The sequence below is a fragment of the Pyrus communis genome, chromosome 12 (genome assembly GCF_041283825.1).
Source record: "Pyrus communis isolate YQ-2024b chromosome 12, ASM4128382v1, whole genome shotgun sequence".
In the NCBI taxonomy this organism is placed as follows: domain Eukaryota; kingdom Viridiplantae; phylum Streptophyta; class Magnoliopsida; order Rosales; family Rosaceae; genus Pyrus; species Pyrus communis.
The window spans coordinates 12,442,344-12,462,432 of record NC_142576.1 but is presented as its reverse complement, the minus strand read 5'-3'; the positions used below and the strand labels follow the sequence as shown (position 1 = coordinate 12,462,432).

General features: G+C 39.1%; 1 protein-coding gene across 1 annotated transcript; it reads left to right on the top strand.

Moving 5' to 3' along the window:
• Positions 1-13,738: 13,738 nt before the first annotated feature.
• On the top strand, positions 13,739-17,808 carry LOC137745145 (DEAD-box ATP-dependent RNA helicase 38). The gene is made up of 8 exons (XM_068485039.2): positions 13,739-14,168; positions 14,333-14,626; positions 14,816-15,043; positions 15,393-15,458; positions 15,956-16,360; positions 16,457-16,586; positions 17,169-17,254; positions 17,496-17,808. The coding sequence occupies exons 1-8, from the start codon at positions 13,896-13,898 to the stop codon at positions 17,550-17,552; spliced, it is 1,539 nt and encodes a 512-aa protein (XP_068341140.1). The 5' UTR covers positions 13,739-13,895; the 3' UTR covers positions 17,553-17,808.
• Positions 17,809-20,089: the final 2,281 nt, after the last annotated feature.

Sequence of the window (20,089 nt, the reverse complement as noted above, 5' to 3'; positions counted from 1 at the left end):
GTTTTTTATTATATTAAACTTTTGTTATTTTCATTCAAGTTTAAGTCATTTTCATTAATGTTTAAGCCTTATTTATTAAAGCTCCATTCTTTCTATGGCTTAACGGCCCCTTCTAATCTGTTTTTTTGGCTCCACCACTGCATCCTCGTCTATTTCATATTGGAGAAAACATTCACAAAAGTGTCACTTCCCCATGTACCAAATCTTCGGATAAATAATTTTTTGAAATTTGTTGTTTCCCTTTATTTTCTTTGTTGTTTCCTTTAATTTTTTGTGATTATTTTGGTCTTGCTCTTCATATTAATAAATGTAATAAGATGCTTAGGAGTTAATTCTTCATATTTTGCAGATCTATAAATTTTAAAAACAAAAAACTGCTTCACTTAATTGGTTCTCGCAGAAGACGAAGCACGCAACAATATAGAATTGACTATAAATATATACATATGGTTAATTTTTTAGAAAATGTACGATTATGGAGCAAAAAATAATCAAGGTATGCTAAGAACTATTCAGGTATGCCACATTTTTCAGAAAATGTACGATTGTGGAGCAAAAAATAATCAAGAAAATTATGCAGGTGACACATGGATTTTGTTGAAAGTATGCCCACAAAGCCACTCATTTGATGTAATAGCTTTTGGAATACTTATTGTGTTAAACTATTATATGTTTAATGAAGGGCAAAGCTTATTGTTAATCACTATTTATTGTATTATGTGTTTAAGCAATAAGGGAATCCAAGGAATGTATTTAATCCAAGAGAGAAGTGATCTAAGTGAGTTAGATTAACGACACCTTTCTTTTATATTCATTCCTAAAACGTTCATAGCCATATGATTGCCAATTGGGCATTGACAGTCCACTAAGGTTAGTACGTGTTATGTTAACTCAAGCGTAAGTATGACTAGTCTCAAGTCATTTAGTGTTGAACATTGAGACAAACACATAGGTGCTCAAAAGGTAATTGAGTACACTGAATAACGATAAAAAAAGGAATTCGAACATACATGTCATGTAAGAAGTCATAAGTTGCAATATGCAAAGTAGTTCTTTGACCTGAGGCATCATAGATGTCTAATGGTTAGGTCATTAATCTTTGATCATGTCAAAGGCATTCCATTGAGAATGTCCATGGCATTGTTAGGGTCAAGCTATCTAGTCATGTAGGCATATGAATGCACAACAAGGGATCTCTAACCTTCCATGGTGGAGGGAGAATACTCTGAGATATGATTCGGGAGTCTTTGGCCAAAGCATACGAATATGACTTAGGAAGTTTGTTCCAAATCATATTCAATTGAATCATATAGAGAAGTATCACATTGGATAGTAGACATGAAACAAACTATCACTTAAACAATGTGATTAAGAGTATTGTATTAGAGAATGACCGTATTGCGTTGTAATTGTAACTGGATAGGTTCTCCAACCACTTCTACTTAGCTTGGGTAGCCATGACATGCTAGGTGTCACTCATGGTTTGTGGAAGCCCTGAGGATTAGCAAACACTAATCTTCATCAAGGGGAGAATTGAAATGTAGTTTCAATTCACAATCGATCGTTAAGAGTAACAATTGCCCACTGTCTCGTAATTGGAACCTAATGGATTGCACACCGAGTAAGGATGAAAGTGAAGAAATATAAATGAGATGGATAAGCAATTAAATAGTTTAATTGAGAATGGTGAAGATTAATTAATTAGTTAATTAATCTTACGAAAGGTTCGTATTGGGATTTTAAGTTGGTTTTAGGTTTCAGGGCCCAAAAGGGTTTTTGGTCCACAGGGCCCATTGAGTTTAGGTTGTGTGACAACTAAAACTAAATGGAAATTAGCCCAATAACTAAGTCAAAAACCGGCCATAGGGTGGGTGGATGCAAACTTGGCTTAATTATAAGTTTGTCACTCACATGTGAGGTGGTATAAAGACAACTTTATAGCCATTCTCTCACTAGGGTTTTCTTGGGTCAAAGAAGAGAAACATTTTTCTGTCTTTCTCTCCATAGAGGATGGCCACTGGGGGGAGGGATAACTAGCAATCTTTCTTCCTCTAAGTCATCCATTTCATCTTCACACCTCATCCTTGGTGTGGAGACTTAGAGACACTAAACCTTTGGTGTTCTTGGAGATCCTTTCCTCACATCCTCAAGGAGCAAAGGAGTATCAAAAGGAAGAAAATCACAAGGAAGATCTAAGGAGCTAGGAGGTGACTTGAAGGCCCTTCACTTGGGTGAATCCCTTGTGTAAACAGGGATGAGCTTCAAGGGCAACAAATCTCAAAATCCTTCCTTATCTTTAATGTTATTAAAGACTCTTGTGGTTCACCATTCACTAGGCTTTGAAAGTCATGGGTTTTAGAATTGTTTTTCAATGCATGCCTACTTTAAAGTGTTATTAGTTTGCTTATGTGTTCAAATGTTCTCACATGTTCTTAGTTAGTACAAAATTTATCCTTCAGACTTTTGGGTATAAAAGGACAAAGGCACACTGGGATTCCCACACACATGCAACGAACAATAACGGCTCAATCAAGGAAGAGTCAAAGGTGATCAAAATGGTATTTATTCAAATCCCTCACATCACTCCTCATCAAATCTTTATTCAAAAGGTAACTCCCAAATTTCCTATTTAAAATAGGATTAATTGCCATGTTAAGTTAGGATTATGTGAAATAATATCTTGCAATTATTCACCTAATTACACCATATATGGCCGGCCACTATTCTCCAAAGAGGGCCGGCCATTCCTTTATAAATAGCCTTATTATCCCACTAAAAAGTAAGGTATTTTCTACCCATAAACTCCAAAACAATTTTTTTTTCATAATTCTAACCAGCATCGGAGATTGTTCGACTGAAGCCCCCATTCATTGTGGGCGCGTGAGGCTTTTGACCTTAATCTTAGATGTTATTATTTTGCAGGTGCATTTTCGTCAAAGGAGAAGACGGTGGAAATTTGCATCCACAAATTGGTATTTTCAATTAGAGTTTGATTCACACGCTCGAAGAAGACTCTCACATTCAAAGTTTCTCATTTCTCGTTCATTCATAGATTTTTCGTACGTTCTTATTCATAAATTTTTTTTTATAAAGTTCTTTGAATAAATGTAAAAGAAAAGTACAATGACTAGAAATTCGGAAACCATGACGAGCGGAACTTCCTACATTCAAAGATCCAGATTAAATGATGGAGAACTCGATGTAGCCCCACCACGATGATCCACGAGGCTTAATGCGACGATTAGAGAAACGGCATCACCGTGGCTATGCCAATGGCAGCAATCACCGTGGTAGCTTATGGCGAGATCCAAGCCTACGGTGAATGCACCACCTTGCAGTTGTAAGCCCAGGCCTATGCCACCTTGCAGCAGCGAGCCTAGGCCTGCACCATAAGGGAGCCCAGCACTGCCCAACACAAGTAGGCCCAAACCGTAGCTACCAAGACAGCAGCCCAACGCGAGTCCATAGTAGTGCAGGCTCAAAACACATCACGGGCTCAATCCGTGATGGTTCTCTCGACCTAAGTTCAATGAGCTCCTAGCGTCACACCGTGCTCACGTGCCCCGCACGTGGCATGTCCTATTTTTGCGGCCCAACCCACTTCATGGTCCACCTAGCAGCCCAAACAGGTCCAAGACCAGTTCAACAATCTTGACTACTAATTTCTGGACCGACGATTGAACCAGGGCTATTTTCACCTAATTTCTTCGCAAATTTGGCATATCCCAACTCAAATCTCGCGCCTAGAGTCCATTACACTTCCATCACTCAAAGAGACGCATACCGTCTATGCTCTTCCACCCCAAATGGCAAACAACACTTGTCTAGAGAAATCATAGAGTTGATAAACGCCCTAGTGCAACATACAACTTTGGTGAATCAGCTCTTGTAGCGTACCAAGATGCAGCGTGCCCCAAACGAGGTGTCTCGAAATAGGACAAGGGTATACCTTGTACTTCTCCAGCAGCGTCTCGATAAGCAGCTCATCGACCAACCATGAATCGAGCGTTCTGGTAGTGTACATTTTAAACTAGGACACTGAGATAGTGTATACTATTGTCTTAGCGCACAGAAAAGCGTGTACTCTTGGTTAAGCCCACGAACGAACATATATTCACGGTTGAGGCCACACTCCGATAATCAACATGAGTAACCTTCCAGGTGAAGTGTTCATTTGCTGCTAGGCCCGCAAGAAGCATCATTCATCTTACTTCAAAGTAGGCAGCATGATGGACGGAGAGAAACAGTCACTCAATCGAGCTCAAGTTCAGCCGACAGCTTACAAGTAATTTGCTCACCTATTAGGAATGTACCATATGCACTGTAACTATGCATTGCCAAGCCGAACACATGGAAGAGCAGCCTAGACCAGCAGGTCACGACCTGGGGCAGCCGAGAGCTCTACTACCCCAACAAAGGAAAATTTAGGAAGAAGTAAAAATGCTCCTGACCGAACTATTGTGCGACTTCCAGCGCAACAAAGTCATTGACGAGGCGTTCTTAAGAGACATGACCAGCATAAGCAGGTCACATTTCACAGACATGATCAAGTAGGCAGAGCTTCCACGCAAGTTCAACATGCCACATTTCACATCATTCAAAGGAAATGGAGACCTGGAGAGGCACCTAAATGGTCCAAACACTTCTTAACGAGTAATTAAATGAGTGTTGGAACTTAGGCCAGTACGGCTTAGTTTACCGACCCCGCACAGCGATAAAGGCCTAAGCCTTGGTGGACTGTATAACAGAATTCACGCCTAGCCTAGACAACACAACATAGCAGCCTAACAACACCCCGGAGGCAACCGAGCATGCCCTAGCCACGCTTGCCTTACCCAATGGAGACTTCTGGCATTTGCACATCGACGACACATTCAACTACAAGGGCATGAAAGTAGGCGTGGTCTTCATTACCCCAGATAGTTTGATGCTTGTGCAGGCGATCACTCTAGGCTTCAAAGCATCCAACAACAAAGCAGAGTACAAAGCCCTACTAGTAGACCTCCGAATGGCAAAAGACCTGACGGTGAAAAAGCTTGCAATTCATTATGATTCCTAGCTAATCACCAACCAAACTACTAGGGAGCACGAGGTAAAGTATCTGAAGATGACGCAATACCTAGAGAAGGTATGAAAGCAGCTTGAGGCATTTAAGACTTACACCCTCATTCAAGTTTCGCGGGCAAACAATGCCCACGTGGATGCATTAGCCGGCATAGGCTCCGCCCTCGACCATCAATTCAAACACTATATTCCAGTAGAGTATCTGGACAAACTAAGCATAGAGGCAAAGCCAACAGCTGAGGTGTCACAGGTTAGTACAACTCCAAACTGGCAAGATTCTATTATAGACTACTTGGTAAATGGCCCACTTCCTACGGAAAGATTGGAGTTTAGAAATCACCAAACGAATGCAGCATGATACTACATATGGAACGGTATTCTCGTCCAAAGATCCTATACTGGGCCACATCTTTGTTGCCTAGCGTCTCCCAACGTTTGTGGAAATCACTCTGGAGACCGATCCTTAGCACATAAAGCTCTTAATACATACTGCTATTGGCCTACTATGAATCAAGATGCTAAGGAATTAGTACAAAAATGCGACCACTGCCAACGTTACAAGCTAATACCAGCATTGCCTACTAACGAACTACACCCACAGATGAGTCATTGACCGTTCATACAGTAGGTAATCGACCTGGTAGGGCCAATGTCACATGTTACTAAGGGTAAAGGCATGATGATCGTGGCAATTGACTACTTCACTAAATGGGTGGAAGCAAAGCCTTTGACAACCACAACTCAATTGAACATAGAGCATTTTATATATAGGAACATCATCTCCCGATTTGACATTCCCCAATCTGTCATCATAGATAACGGCCTGTAATTCGTAGGCAAAGATTTGGCGAAGTTCTTCCAAAAATATGGCATCAAGTAGCACATGTCCATGCCAAGGTATCCTCAAGGCAATATGCATGCCGAAGCATCTAACAAGAAGATTCTTGACTGCCTCAAGAAATCTCTCTCCAACAAGAATGGAAAATGGCCAGAAAAACTTCTCGGAAGTCTATGGGCGTGTCGCACAACCAAACGACGAGCAACCGATGAGACTTATTTCTCCTTTGCATTTGGTTCAGAAGTCTTCATTCCTTCCAATGTCCTCGTGCTAAGTATTAGCATTATACTGCCAATCATTAAGCATAACAAAAAGGAGAAGGCCACAAACTTAGACTGGCAGAGAAATAATGCGAGAAGGTCATTACTCGCATTGCAGCCTACCATCAACATCTATTCTCTAGTTACAACGAAAGGGCCAAGATATGGAAGTTCCGGCCCAGAGATCCAGTCCTAAGAAAAGCCTTCATCACTGCCTGCAGAGAAGGCTCCACAAAGATGGATCTCATATGGAAAGGTCCATACAAGATCAGTAGAGTAGACGGTAAGGGTAGTTACACCCTCGCCATCATGAACGACAAAGAGATCGAAAAATAATGGAACACGTACAATCTCAGGAAGTACCATGCATGACCTCCCGCTACATTAAGGCTCGAGGACTCAAGCAGTTCAACGGGCACCACCTCGCAAGCCGATGACTGTTTAGTCGTTGTGTAGTTCCTACCATACAGCTAAGTTTTTGTTAGTTTCACTCGTTTTCAATGAGGAATTCAAAAGTAATTTACAACTTAGCTTGGTTGCATACTTACAACAATTGATCAAACCTGCACTTCAAAAGAAGATCGTGTTCTTTTTAGGGACTTATCTTAGGAATTGCACCCCCTAAGGGACCAACCATATTCTCTAGTGCGAAAGGATAAACCAATTCCCCGACACCCATATGGATTTGCTCTCTGATGCGAGAAAAGAAACTATACACTCTAAATATCCAGACATGGATAAGTCGGGCTGCCCTGGTGTAACTAGGTGCATGATGGCTTGCACCGGGATTCCTAAAAGTAACCACAATGGTCTTTTTTAAGGCTTAGCTAATTGAAGGATTTTTGGTCTTTTGGCCTAATACATGGGGAATCAGGCTTTAGAGATGTATGAGGCACATTATGCAGTACGCCCTATGGATGGCTGCCCTAGAACCCTAAAGTTACTACCGAGTGCACTAAAGTAGCCTACGGTTTCCAGAAGATTACCTACGACTTGCCCTTCAAGTAGTAAGCCATGCTAAACTTATACAACTGCATATTTTTGTGAAAGGTTAAATAGTTAATGATACTAATTCCTAAAGTGTTATGATACTTGCTTAGCAACCCCCAAAATTAGTTACATAAAGAGCAAAGAGCTCTCTCGGACCTTTACCTACGAAATTCCATACAACTGCGTTCTAGCTTGTCCACTTAATGTTATAGTTGTAATCTTCCTATTATCGTAGATCATCAACCTTCTCTTACGAAATGTTAGTGAATTTCATGTCCCAGAAATCTTTAGTATATTGAGATGTAGGCCACGCAGCTTAAAGGATTGAAGAAAGCCAAAGTTAACAGCCAAGTGATCACGCGAACTCAGCTACTTCTGTAAGTAAGGCGTCTGGTTATTGACCTTACAGCTAACAACTTTGCAAATGTTCTACATCAAAATCTACGCCTATAGGCTACGTGGGCATGTCTGCTTATAGAAAAGCAGCATGTCTGCCGCTGGTCTAAAGGTCAAAGGTTAGGTGTAAACAAACGAAACGAAGATGAAGAAAAGCAAAGAAAGCACGTTTATTAAATTTTCTAGCAAAATTGATAGACAAATAACAAAGGCCAATAGAGTTCAAGTAAAGCAAAAAGCAACAAGGAAAATAAAGCAAATCCTAAAGGCTACTTAGAAGACTACTCTTCAGCAGCTTGGACATCCTACGACTACTCGGCTGCCACACTTTTAGCAACCGCCACACTCTTAACAACGGTATCATCCAGCGCCGCCGGTTGCTATAGCCTGGGCAATAACTTCTCCAACTAGTTCACCGATGGAAGCCTGAAAAGTAAAGGCAAGTAAGTATTCCGGAGAAATAGAGGAGGTCTCAAAGTCTTTCCCAGCAAACTCAAAGTCAGATGGTCTACTATAGAGTTGATCTACATAACCTAGTTTGTAGAAATAGACCTAAATTTGAACAAGTGAAGCATCGAGTCCAACTTTTTCACCTTTCAGCTGCTTGTTCTCCTCGAGCAGGCTAACACAGACGCGTTGCAACTTATCCACTCCCTTCTTTAGACTTTTGTTGATCCTCAATACACCTTGAAGTTCCAACAATTGGGGTTCAAGCCTATTGATGATTTTCTAGAAGTGGATCACTTAATTATAAGGAACATTAACTCTTCATCCTTTACGTAAGTAGTAGAACGAAGCTCAGAAATGGCACGCTCAATGATCTTTTGGCGAACGGTCTTAAGCTGCAGAGAAATGGGGGTAGAGACATTGGACCCCTTCAAAGCGACGAGCTTAGACTCCAACTTTTTGATCTTCTTAATAGAAAAGCCTTAGCTGCCATAGTTATTGCAGCCTCGTTGGAAGCCTTGGTATCCCCTTGGTCAAGGAGCATAGACTCGGAAACCAAAATTGCCATTTTCTACATCATGGCAAACATAGCAGTCCTCCTATACTGGGTTGTATACTTCGCAAAGGAACTTAAGAAAACAACCCCTCTGACGCCATCAACAAGTTTGACACACTCGTCTATGTCTTCAAGCTAATCGGGCTTCAAAAGCGCACATATCTCAGTAGACTTTCCAGAAACAGGCTTGGTGGCTTTCTCGCAACTGCCCATACGAGCAGTCTCATTTTTCTTAGCAGGTGAATCAGTTACAGTAGCAAGAGGAGTAGGCCTTGGCACCACTTAGCAATAAACTCTAGTTTATCGCTCTTTATAAAGCAAACCGCTCCAAAGGTGAACCGGACTTAGCTCGCAATAGACGTCTTGGTATAGACTTCGGCACTGAGGGCACGACGAAAATTCTACGTTGAGCAATCTTATCAGCAATCGTACTAGTTATCTTCCACATAGCAGGCGTCATAGGCTCCGATCTAGCAACCTCATCTTTCTTTCATTTGGAAGAAGTCATGTCAATCACAAGCCTCTCGGCAACAGGCACACCCTCATGAGAAACGAGGAAGCCTTCGACTTTTTCTCAAACGGCATCTTTTGAGCATGCAGGGAAGATCTATTTTTTCCACTTTCATTTATAGCAAGCTCCGCGACAGCGATCAGACTAGCAAATACATCCACCTTGATCTGCTTTATCTCATCTCTTGGGGACATCCCACATTTTTCCCGTTGAAAAGAACTAAGCATGCCATTCACAGTACTCATCAAGGATACCTAAAGCAACGTGCACCTTCTTTATATTTGGAGAAGTCTTGGGGGTTGAGCCAAATTCCGAATCTACATAAACAAAAGAGGATAATCAACAAATAAGAAAGAAGCTTAGCAAAAACACAAGGCAGCCTAGAGACTAAGCAGTCTACTTACTGGTGATGAAAATCGTCGGAACACGCAGCTCATGGGAATAATCAGACTCCTACTCTCCACTTATCTCCAAAGTTTCCTTGGCCCAGTCATGATTTTCCTTCCTCGAATGATCGAAGAGCTTATGGCGGGATCGTAACTGCCCAACTCCATCAATATGGCATATGTCAAAGAAGTACAAGAATACGTTGACGGTCAGATCCAAGTCAAAGAATTGGCTTAGATTGAGGAATCTCACCATCACAAGGATCACATTTGGAGAACATTGAGCGGAGGCACACTTTATGGAGCAAAGCACTTCTTGGAAAAAATGCTGCAAGGGAAAAGTAAATCCCAACACGAAGTAATAGGGGTGAAACTTAATAACTCTTTGAGCCCCACTATATGACTCACGGCTGCTACCCTTCTTGACACGTTTCACACGCATCCCAGACAGAATGGAGTGCCTATATGCTTCAAGGAAATCTCTGAATGAGTCATCGAAATTAATTTTGAAGTGAGCAGCCTTGAAGTAGCCCACTTTACTCAAAGACTTGCCTTGACGATACAATTGTGGCACACCATCATCACTTTTGTGGCTTGAAGAAGACATGCTCGAAAAAATTGTACAAAGATGCAAGGAAAAATTGTTAGACGGCTACAAAAAATACAAAAAAAAAAAAAAAAAAAAAAAAGGTGCATCAGCCCCAATAGGCCCCTAGGCATAGTCCAATTAGAGGGGGGCTGGCGCCCCTATACCTCATTTTCTCTCATCTCACATGGTCCAAGTTTAGCAGGCCACAAACCAAGCCAAGGAAAGAGGCCCAAGCCTCTTTTCCTCTCTCCAACAGGGGTCTAAGCACAGCGGCCCAGACCTAAGTGCCCCAGTGCCTTGGCCCATGCCAGCCACACGCCAAGCCCTAGGCTTGTGCTGCCAACCCTCGGCCCAAGCCATGTCATGGCTCCTCAACCATGTTTTGACACATCCTCGACCCCCGTCGAGCTAAATTTCAAGCTTCGAGGCTCCTAAAAAAAAAAAAAAAAAAAAAAGACAAGGAAAAATAATTTTTTTTCTTACCTTAGTGCGGCATGAAGATGAGGAAAGCAACGAAAGACAATCATTCGCATGGGCAAGTGAAGAAGACTGCTAGGGGAGGAGGAACAAATATCCTCTATCTTTCTCTCTCTTGTAGGGTAGAATAAAGTGCTCTCTGAAGTTGATTTAATCATCTAGACTTAAATAGACTTTGGAAGTGATTTATTTCCCTTTCCTAGAAGGATCTAATTTCCAATTAAGTGGGAATCTACATCAAAATAAGAAACAATCTTATGTTTCCTAAAGCAAGGGAAGATCTCTACACCTGCTGCTTTTTCCTGCGAGCAGCCCAATAGGTGTGGGGGCATTTGTGGAGCCAAGAATAATCAAGAAAATTATGGAGCTGACAAATGAACTTTTGGGTTAAAATGACAAAATGACCCTCAAGGCACATGTGGACTTTTGACTAGCTCATTTGACTAGTCTACTGTGCAAAGTTAATTTTTATTTGCAGGATATTCTACCTTGTACCCAATTTTTTATACCATGAAGAAAATTGGGGTTCAACCCCAAAATCAATTGGCAATATGGGGAGTAGCTCAAGCCTCAGTCTCTTATAAGCACATGCAATGTCCATCTTCTCATGTATGTCAGATTCATTCTCAATACTATTAGCTGGTCGTGGGTTCCAACTTCCTAGGTCATGATTGCATCCTTTACGCTTTGAGGATGGGTGCATCATTGTTTGAATTTTTAAAACCATACAAACCCTCATGAACAGTATTTTTAAGGAGTTCAAAATAAATAAATTCATAATCATTAATGTACAAGTCTAAGAAATGTGAAAGCATATATAAACACTTGTGATTACATCTTCTATGCTTAGATGATGGTTATATGGTCGTTTAGATTTTTAAAACCCTCCAAATCTCATGAATAGTGTTTCTTTTATTTGAGTGCAAAATTAATAAAATTAATAATAATTATTGTAGGAGTGTGAAAAATGTAAAAAAAAATAAAATAAAATACAATCACTCGTAATGACAAGCTTTACAACTTTTGTGAAGTGGTCACTCCAAAATCCGACACCATAATCCATAAACCTTAGGTTTAAATTTAACCATCAATTGCATTTACGCTATATTCTATTCACCAAATTTCATTTTTTAGATTTTCATTATATATTGATATAAAATATATTTTCTTTAATGGGTAACAGATCAGGTCATATTACTTGATAATATTAACGGGTTGGGTCATATTACCCGTTTAATTTAACAGGTGTTATACAACACGATCCGTTAAGATATCGGGTATGTCACGAAAACTACACGGACACGAAAAATGCGATACGAATGCAGGCCTAGAAAGAAACCACCACCCAATGATTTCAAGGATATAATTTTACAAGGAGAAACGGCTTGAAATTTATATTCAATGAAATAAACCTTTCAAAGTAGTAACAACATGGCATTTATCACATAGTCCAAATTTGTATTTTGAAATACCCAATAAAAAATTCCAACAATCCCCCACATATTTCAAAATGAAAATTGAATCACCAATAGGGAATTTATGAAACACAAGTTTAATGGGGACAAGGAAGTACCAAAGGAAAATGAGAATCCAACTCATCATAATTGGTCTCCTTTGGACTATAAACTAGCCTTAGGATAAGTTAGCTTTAACTCACAGACATTTGGTGAAAATGAAATTTTCTATGAACCAAGATTTCTTTATGTGAATCATAGACTAACCACCCACTTTGAATTCTTAGAATTGAGCTTGTTCAAGCGGGTTGGTGCGAATAGGTTATGTGCCCACCTGGATGTTCATAAGTGCTTTAGAGAACCTGCCTAAACTTTCATAGGAAGCGGCCCCACTCCCACACTCATACAGGTGAATCCATCAAGTGTGCATTGCAGTCAAGCACACCGCCCAAATGTCGGGCTATGGAATTCAGTAGAACATAAGTTTAACCTTTCACACTGCAGTAATTGCACTATCTACACCATAGGGATAGACTCTAAATAATAAAAAAAATATGATAGTGCATGCCTGAAGAGCAAGTGACTTGTTCTTATGAATATGAACCTACTACCTAGGATCTCCATTCACATAGGTTGGGTTACCATCACTCTTGATCGTTGCAGTAAGCATAAGTCTCATCCCCCTCGATGTAATAATCATCATTTACTTTAGTGGATTTGTCAGAGGATTAGTTAGAGCCAATTCTAACCTCAAAATATTATATCATATGTATATATGTAAGATAAATTTATATTTAGCTCAAACTCTCATAGCTGGGCTATCACCGTATATAAATACAAATAAACTGGTCTCTTCCACAATTGTGGGATAACTCAAGAATAGATATAGTAAGAACTAGTCTCTTCCATACAGGATTTTAAAACATTTGTCGTCCAATGTTACTCCTCTTTAAGACTACCAATTGGTATTTCATAATGGACCTATATCTAATTAGGTTTGCTCTAGACATTGCATCTCAACATATTAAGGTAAGTGTCACAGTAGAAATAATGTTATATTATCATACGTGAAAAGTAGAACTTACCATAAATTATCCATTAATAAAGAGTACCTCTCATATATTTGTACGCGAAATATATGACTCTCTAAGACTTTTGAATGTACGCCAAATAAGTGCTTCATCACATATGAATTCACAACTACATATTGTAGTTGTCTTGGTATCTTCTTAGCAATAAGCCTACATTTCTATTAGACTTGGTAATTTCTTAGACGATCCGTTAACACGACACGTAAACGATACGAAAATAACGAATTTCGAGTCAACACGATAACATATTGGATCGTTATCGGGTCACACGATAAGAACCCGTTAATAACGGATCCTTAACAATTTTACATGACGTTGACACATGTGTAACCCTTTTCGACACATTAGGATAAAAGTTGATTTGATGATTTTAATTTTTTAAACTACTAAAAAGCCTTACTATAAAATACAATAGCCATATGTATATGTATTATTGTATTGTTATTCTATATAAATTTAAAAAATTTAAGTTTTATTTATTTATTTTTATAGTATACTATAAGTAAAAAGTGGGATTAAAAAATTATAAAACACATTAAAAATAAAAATATCCAGTAATTTAAAAATATCAAATTTATTTTCCTTTTAACTAGATAAAATAATAAATAAATTTTATGCTTGCATTTTGGCGGCAACTTTGCTTTATTTTATTTTATTTTTTTAGCTATAGAATTGAGTGGAAATTTGTAGAAATTACCTGCGTCAGTATTAAGCAAAAGCTCACTGTGGTCCACCGTTTAAACCCAAAACCCCCCCACCTATATCAACCTCGCGGAGTGAAACGCAAACCCTCCAATTCTCGACCGATCCATAAGATCTCTCTCTTGTCGCACGGCATGGCTGAGAGCGACGCCTCCGCCACAGCAACCGCAGAACCGTTGGCGCCGTCAGAAAAGTCGTCTTCGGAGGCGTCTACCACCGCTCCTCCGCCGGCGGAGAAGCGTGAAACAAAACGGTGGGCCGACGAAGAGGACGACCCTCCGGAGGAGCCCGAGAAGAACGACGACGCGCCTGCGCCCTCTACTTCCAAGCCGGAGGTCAACCTGGCCGAATTGAAGATTACCGAGAACAAGTTCCTCGACGATCCCGAAGACTCTAATATCAGTGCCGTACGATCCCTCTCTCTCTCTCTCTCTGAAATCTTCAATTCTTAGTTTCAATTAGGGTTTTGTAGCAAATTCAGCAGGGTTAAGATTGTTGATTTTATTCACAAATTTTGTGGAATGAATTGTTTTTACTTATTCGTAAATTTTGGGGACTGAATTTGATTTAGGTTACTGACGGAGACACGCCGTACACATCCGCGAGTAGTTTCGAGGATCTGAAACTGTCGCCGGAGGTACTGAAGGGTTTGTATGTAGAGATGCAATTCAAGAAGCCGAGCAAAATCCAGGCGATCACTTTGCCAATGATTTTGACCCCTCCCTATAAAGATCTTATTGCTCAGGCGCATAATGGTTCGGGCAAAACCACTTGTTTCGTGCTCGGGATGCTCAGTCGCGTCGATCCCAATCTCAAAGCTCCTCAGGCGCTCTGCATTTGCCCCACCAGAGAGTTGGCCATTCAGGTTAAGTTTCGTTCTTTGCTTGGATTCTTGCTCCAATTTGTTCTTTTGTTTAGTCTCAAATAGAAAATATGAAAGTTTATTTTGAAGAAAGAAGTGAATATGGCGTTTTGTGAGTGCGTGCGTGTGAAAATTGAATAAAAGTAAGCTTTATAGAGCAGGAGATTTGATGTTGTTAAGTGAATGTGGTAGAATATCGAAGTTCTTCAGAAGATGGGGAAGTACACAGGGATAACTGCAGAGTGTGCTGTCCCTACAGATAGGACGAGTTCTACCTCGATGCAATCCAGGCCACCAGTTTCGGCACAAATTGTGATTGGAACTCCTGGTACAATTAAGAGATTAATGTCGACAAAAAAACTCGGTGTGAGCAAGGTCAAGGTTCTTGTTTTCGATGAGGCTGATCACATGCTTGCTGAGGTAATCAAATTCTTGTGCTTGCATATTTGTTGAACTTTAAAAGTTCTCACCTTGTCTTCTTTGTTGTTGTTCTTCATGTATGGATTGTATGTTTTTCTAAGTGTAGTGCTTATGATGAAACAATGTAAACTCAATGTAGCCTCGGGACATTATAGATCAAGGGTCATTTTTTTTATTGGGCTGATGTGATATGAACAAATTCTGGGTTTTTTAGTGTCTAAATTGGTTGATGTGATCAAGGGTTGTTCTTTGAGCATCCTCATTCCTCACTGTGGTTTTTTCGAGTGTTAATTGCTGTTGCAGAATCTAGTGCATTATTGGTACTAAGTGGAAAAGTGTTTTTGTGCAGGATGGCTTTAAGGATGATTCTTTGAGGATAATGAAGGACATAGAGAGATTTAGCTCTCACTGCCAGGTTAGTTTTATCAGGTTATGATTGAATTTTATTGCACTACAATTTTGCCTATGTTTGGTCATTGTTTTTGTACATTTGAGGTTCGGTGAAACAAGTTTTGGAATTAGTTCTCTTTTAATTCAACTACCAGCAGTGGGGGTTGACCATAAATAAAGGTTCAGCGCAAATACTTAAAACATATCCCATGTTATTTGTGTCAGTAGACTCAGTACTGTTTTCTCGAAGACTATCTAGGACTCTAGGACTGTTAATGCTGTGGTTGGATCTCTTTAGTATTGATGATAAACGTTGTTGGCTATGGAAATGAAAGAGTGGTTATACAGGCTGAATCTACCACCATTTGAACGATGAATGTTTGATGATTAAATTATTGGTTTATGTTTGGTGATTAAATTATTGGTTTATGTATGCACTCTGCAGAATATTTCCTTAAATTATAAATATTTGTATGGAGTGGGGATTGACTTGACTGCCTTCTTATGTTGCATTTGCTTCAGGTGCTTTTATTTTCTGCTACATTTAATGAAAAAGTCACAAACTTTGTTTCAAAAGTGATCAAAGGCGGTGGTAATCAACTCTTTGTAAAGAAAGAAGAGCTATCTTTGGAGGCTGTGAAGCAGTACAAGGTTTATTGCCCTGATGAATTAGCAAAGATCGACGTCATAAAAACTAAAATATTTGAACTTGGAGAGAAATTGGGGCAGAGAATTATATTTGTACGAACAAAAAATAGCGCAAGAATGTTGCACCAGCAACTTGTTCAAGATGGTTATGCAGTTACTACCATTCAAGGTGCCCTCAATGCCGAAGATAGAGACAGAATAGTCAAAGAGTTCAAAGATGGTTTAACCCAAGTTCTTATATCAACTGACCTACTCGCTCGAGGCTTTGATCAACAGCAGGTGCCTTTCACTTTCCCTCTATTCTTAACCACAACCCCCACCCCCCTCAAAATGTCTTACAAGAGTTACATGGTGACTTGATACATTTTTTTGTAGGTTAATTGTGTTGTCAATTATGATCTTCCAATCAAATATAGAGAGGGCCCCAGGACACGTGATCCTCCCGAACCTGATTATGAGGTCTACTTGCATAGAATTGGAAGGGCAGGACGTTTTGGTCGCAAGGGTAAGTTCTCATTCTGAAATTTGTATTTTGGTGTATTTTTTCCCCATACATATTGTGGCTCTTTCCATGTACTAATGTAGTTGTCAGCTTTTAAACCTGCTACTTTATTAACAAAATGTGTACCTTTTATTTTTAACTGAGGGAACAATCGTGTAGGTTTAACTAGCAAACACTTTTTTTCAAGTGCATTTTCCCTTGAAATGTGCTGGGATCATGTATGCTGTACATCCTCACGTATAAGCATATTCGTGATGGCAATTTTTTGGCTCGGTTTGATTTATGTGCTAGTTGGGCCAGGTTTGGCTGTTTAGAGTTATGATACCGGTACAGATAGGTATTTTCAATCCTAGCTTAACATTACATTACTATATTGGTTTTAAAAAGCCTTATGCAACACTTATTCTAAACACCGTAGTGGGCCCCAGAGTCTCTTTAGAAGACCATAGCTATTAGGTGCTCCCCATTGTATTGGATCTGCATATATCATTTGAGCTAGTATACAGATATTACAGTGCTACGTCGGTTTGCAGTTAATAAACGTATGAAAACGTTGACTGAGCGTTTGCATATGTTCATGTGCAGGGGCTGTGTTTAACTTGATTTACGATGATTGGGATGAATTGACCATGTCAAAGATTGAGCAGTATTTTAACAACCCAGTAACAGAGGTAATAATCTTGCACCTCATCCTACTTTAGCTTTTGATTCGAAGATGCGAGCATCTCATCCTACTTAAAAAGCTCATGGAAATCGAGTCCTGGCGCTCGATGAAAGTTCAAATCTTTCTGGTCTGTTCTTTTGTACAGAACTTTGACGTTACGGTCTCACTATCTTATTGGAGATAAACTATTAGATCAATGTGATAATTTTGGCATTACCTTATTGACTCTCTTTTCCCTTCAATTACAGGTTCAAAACACCGAAGAAGCTTTTGAAGGCGCTCTTAAAGCAGCCGGTTTACTGTAATGTAATGGTCTATGCAGCATTAGAACAACCAGTTTTGCGAAAAGGAAAGAGGCGAAAGCGTTGTATGCCCAGCCCAGCGGAGGGCATACCTTACTAAGAATATGGTTATTTATTTGTTTCTCTTTATGGACCCGCGGAGATGCTTGATGGGTTCGTTTTCTAGTGTCTGTAAATGTCACTATTATTTCATGACAAATATTCACTCATTCTAGTTAGTTTGTGCCATGTTTTTATGAAAGGTTAAATCATTTAGCGATTTTGGTAGTTGATCCATTTTGTTTGCTAGCTTTCGAGTGGATTTTCGTCGTCGATAAACCGCTGAAGTTAAGGATTGAATTCTACATATCGAAGAAAGCTCATGTGTTATAAAACCATGTCATCTAGATTAGGCGATGGAAACCTCAAAAGTGCTTCTAATTGTTTGTTTATTTTTTCTGTTCATGGTATCTGAATGAACGTTAAATCTCCAAAATGTCACGGATTTAACAATTTAAAATCCCCAAAATTTCAAGTAACGTGCTTCAGAAATGAACAAGACTACTGCCTTGTGCTTAATTTCTAGCCCTAAATACCACCAATCCAAAACTACAACCATTTGATTTTTCAGTCGCATCAATTCGAGCATGAAACAGAGACAATGGCTGATATGGTTTTTACTAGAGATTCAGAGAAGGCAAAATAGAACAATGGGAGGGTGGTTGCCAGTCTGACTGCGATTGTCTCTGCGATTCCCGTTTCATTGCATGCAATTCCAGTGCGATACTCGGCAATATATTCCAATGGTGTGTAAGCTGCCTACAAGCCAATTTTAGCTCAGATTTCTTAGTTATAGGCTGTGGCAGACTCAGGAGTTTAAAATGATGGGTTCAAAAAATAACTTTTGAAAATCGATCCTACTTTCATTTTTATGTTTGTCCACGACCTGTTCTCATATTTTAAAAACTTCGTATCATAATATTATTATCAATAGAATCAATACATATTTCCCCAATGTATATAATTAAGCTATCATTCAACCATTGATCTCCCATCTTATAACGATATTGACTCGTCACAATATATGTTTGGAACTTATATCTATCTCCCTATGCTTACGAACCAGAAGGTCGGGAGTGAAAGCCTTTAGTCGGCCTATGCAGATTACTCTTTTTTCCAGGAACAAGAAGAACTAGCTCTCAACAACAGCCGGGTTCTACCATCAAAACGTGCTCCGATCGCACCTAGCCAGAAATGCCAAAAAAGCTCTTTCATCAGAAACAATTAACATGTAAAATCAATGCTAATTTGATGAGCAACTACACCAAAGGATATTGTCTATCCCTTTGTCTCCATCAACTTTTGTACACGACAAATAATTCCTTTCAATCTAGAAAATTGATTATGCCAGTGGCAGAAATATAATTCGTTATACTCTTGCAAATGACGTATATGCAAATTGATGGTTTCGAGATTGAAACGATTCCCTATGTAAATAAGCTATTTCAGACTTGATCTCTTGTAATTAGATCATATTTTAATGTCTGAAATGGAGGAGTATTTTCCGTTGTTTTTCTCTTAAATTACCTCCCCATAACTGTTTTAAAAAATACAAGGGAAAAAGAGTCAACATAATACAAGTTTTATCAAATTAACCATGACTCAACCAAAACTAAAAGGAATTAAAAAAGAATCTAATTCGGCACTACAGTCTTCATTTCATTATCATAATATAAAGCCAAAAATTCAAACCATCTAAATCGAATGATTAGAAATTAACCATATAAAGTCAATTCCTAATTACGACATATAAATTCAATTCAAATGTTCCAGTGAAGAGTCAAACTAAATTAACTTATGAAACCCTAAAAATCCAAATAAATCTAAGATGAGATAAAAAAAAACCGATGATTGGGAATTCGGGATTCCCTAATCGTACATGTCACGACCTGTCTATGAAATTAGAGTATTTTAATCTTCGAAGGTAGAAAATGGCCAAACTGCTCCTAGAGGAGAAAATATTGACTTTTGTTGACTATTAAGCTCGTGACACGTATGACCTATTCTCTTAGGACACTCTAATAGTGCTTGTTGATACTAAAGCGGGAACATAAGCAGAGCGAAAATTGAAGTTAGAATGAAGATTGTACGAAAAATGAACGTTAAGAGTATTTTAGTAGTTTTAAAAGTAAAGAGTAAAGAGCAAGAATAATAATGAGTGCTACTAAGCCCACCCCAGTGTCTTATTTTCTGACCCACATGATAATCCCACCCATCATAGAAAATTAAAAAAGTAAAATGTTATTTCTACACCCACCATTATTCCCAAAATAACTATAATATATATTTTTTAAATAACTCTAATATATCTTTAAATAATATTATAAATAAAGAAACAAAAATAGAAAGAAAAAAAAATGAACCTAAGACCTAGACAGTCATCATCTCCTTCACACCTAACGCTGCCCTGCAGAGACCCTGGATCCCCAAACCACTCTTCTTCCTCCTTTTTTGTCAAAACCACAGATCTCACACCCAACTCTCTTTTTTCTCCATTGAAG

Bases quoted from the DNA above. Each gene is read 5' to 3' on its own strand.
- LOC137745145 (XM_068485039.2), top strand. From the start codon at position 13,896: ATGGCTGAGAGCGACGCCTCCGCCACAGCAACCGCAGAACCGTTGGCG. The intron at 14,169-14,332 runs GTACGATCCCTC...AATTTGATTTAG, and splicing joins AAGACTCTAATATCAGTGCC to GTTACTGACGGAGACACGCC. The intron at 15,044-15,392 runs GTAATCAAATTC...GTTTTTGTGCAG, and splicing joins CTGATCACATGCTTGCTGAG to GATGGCTTTAAGGATGATTC.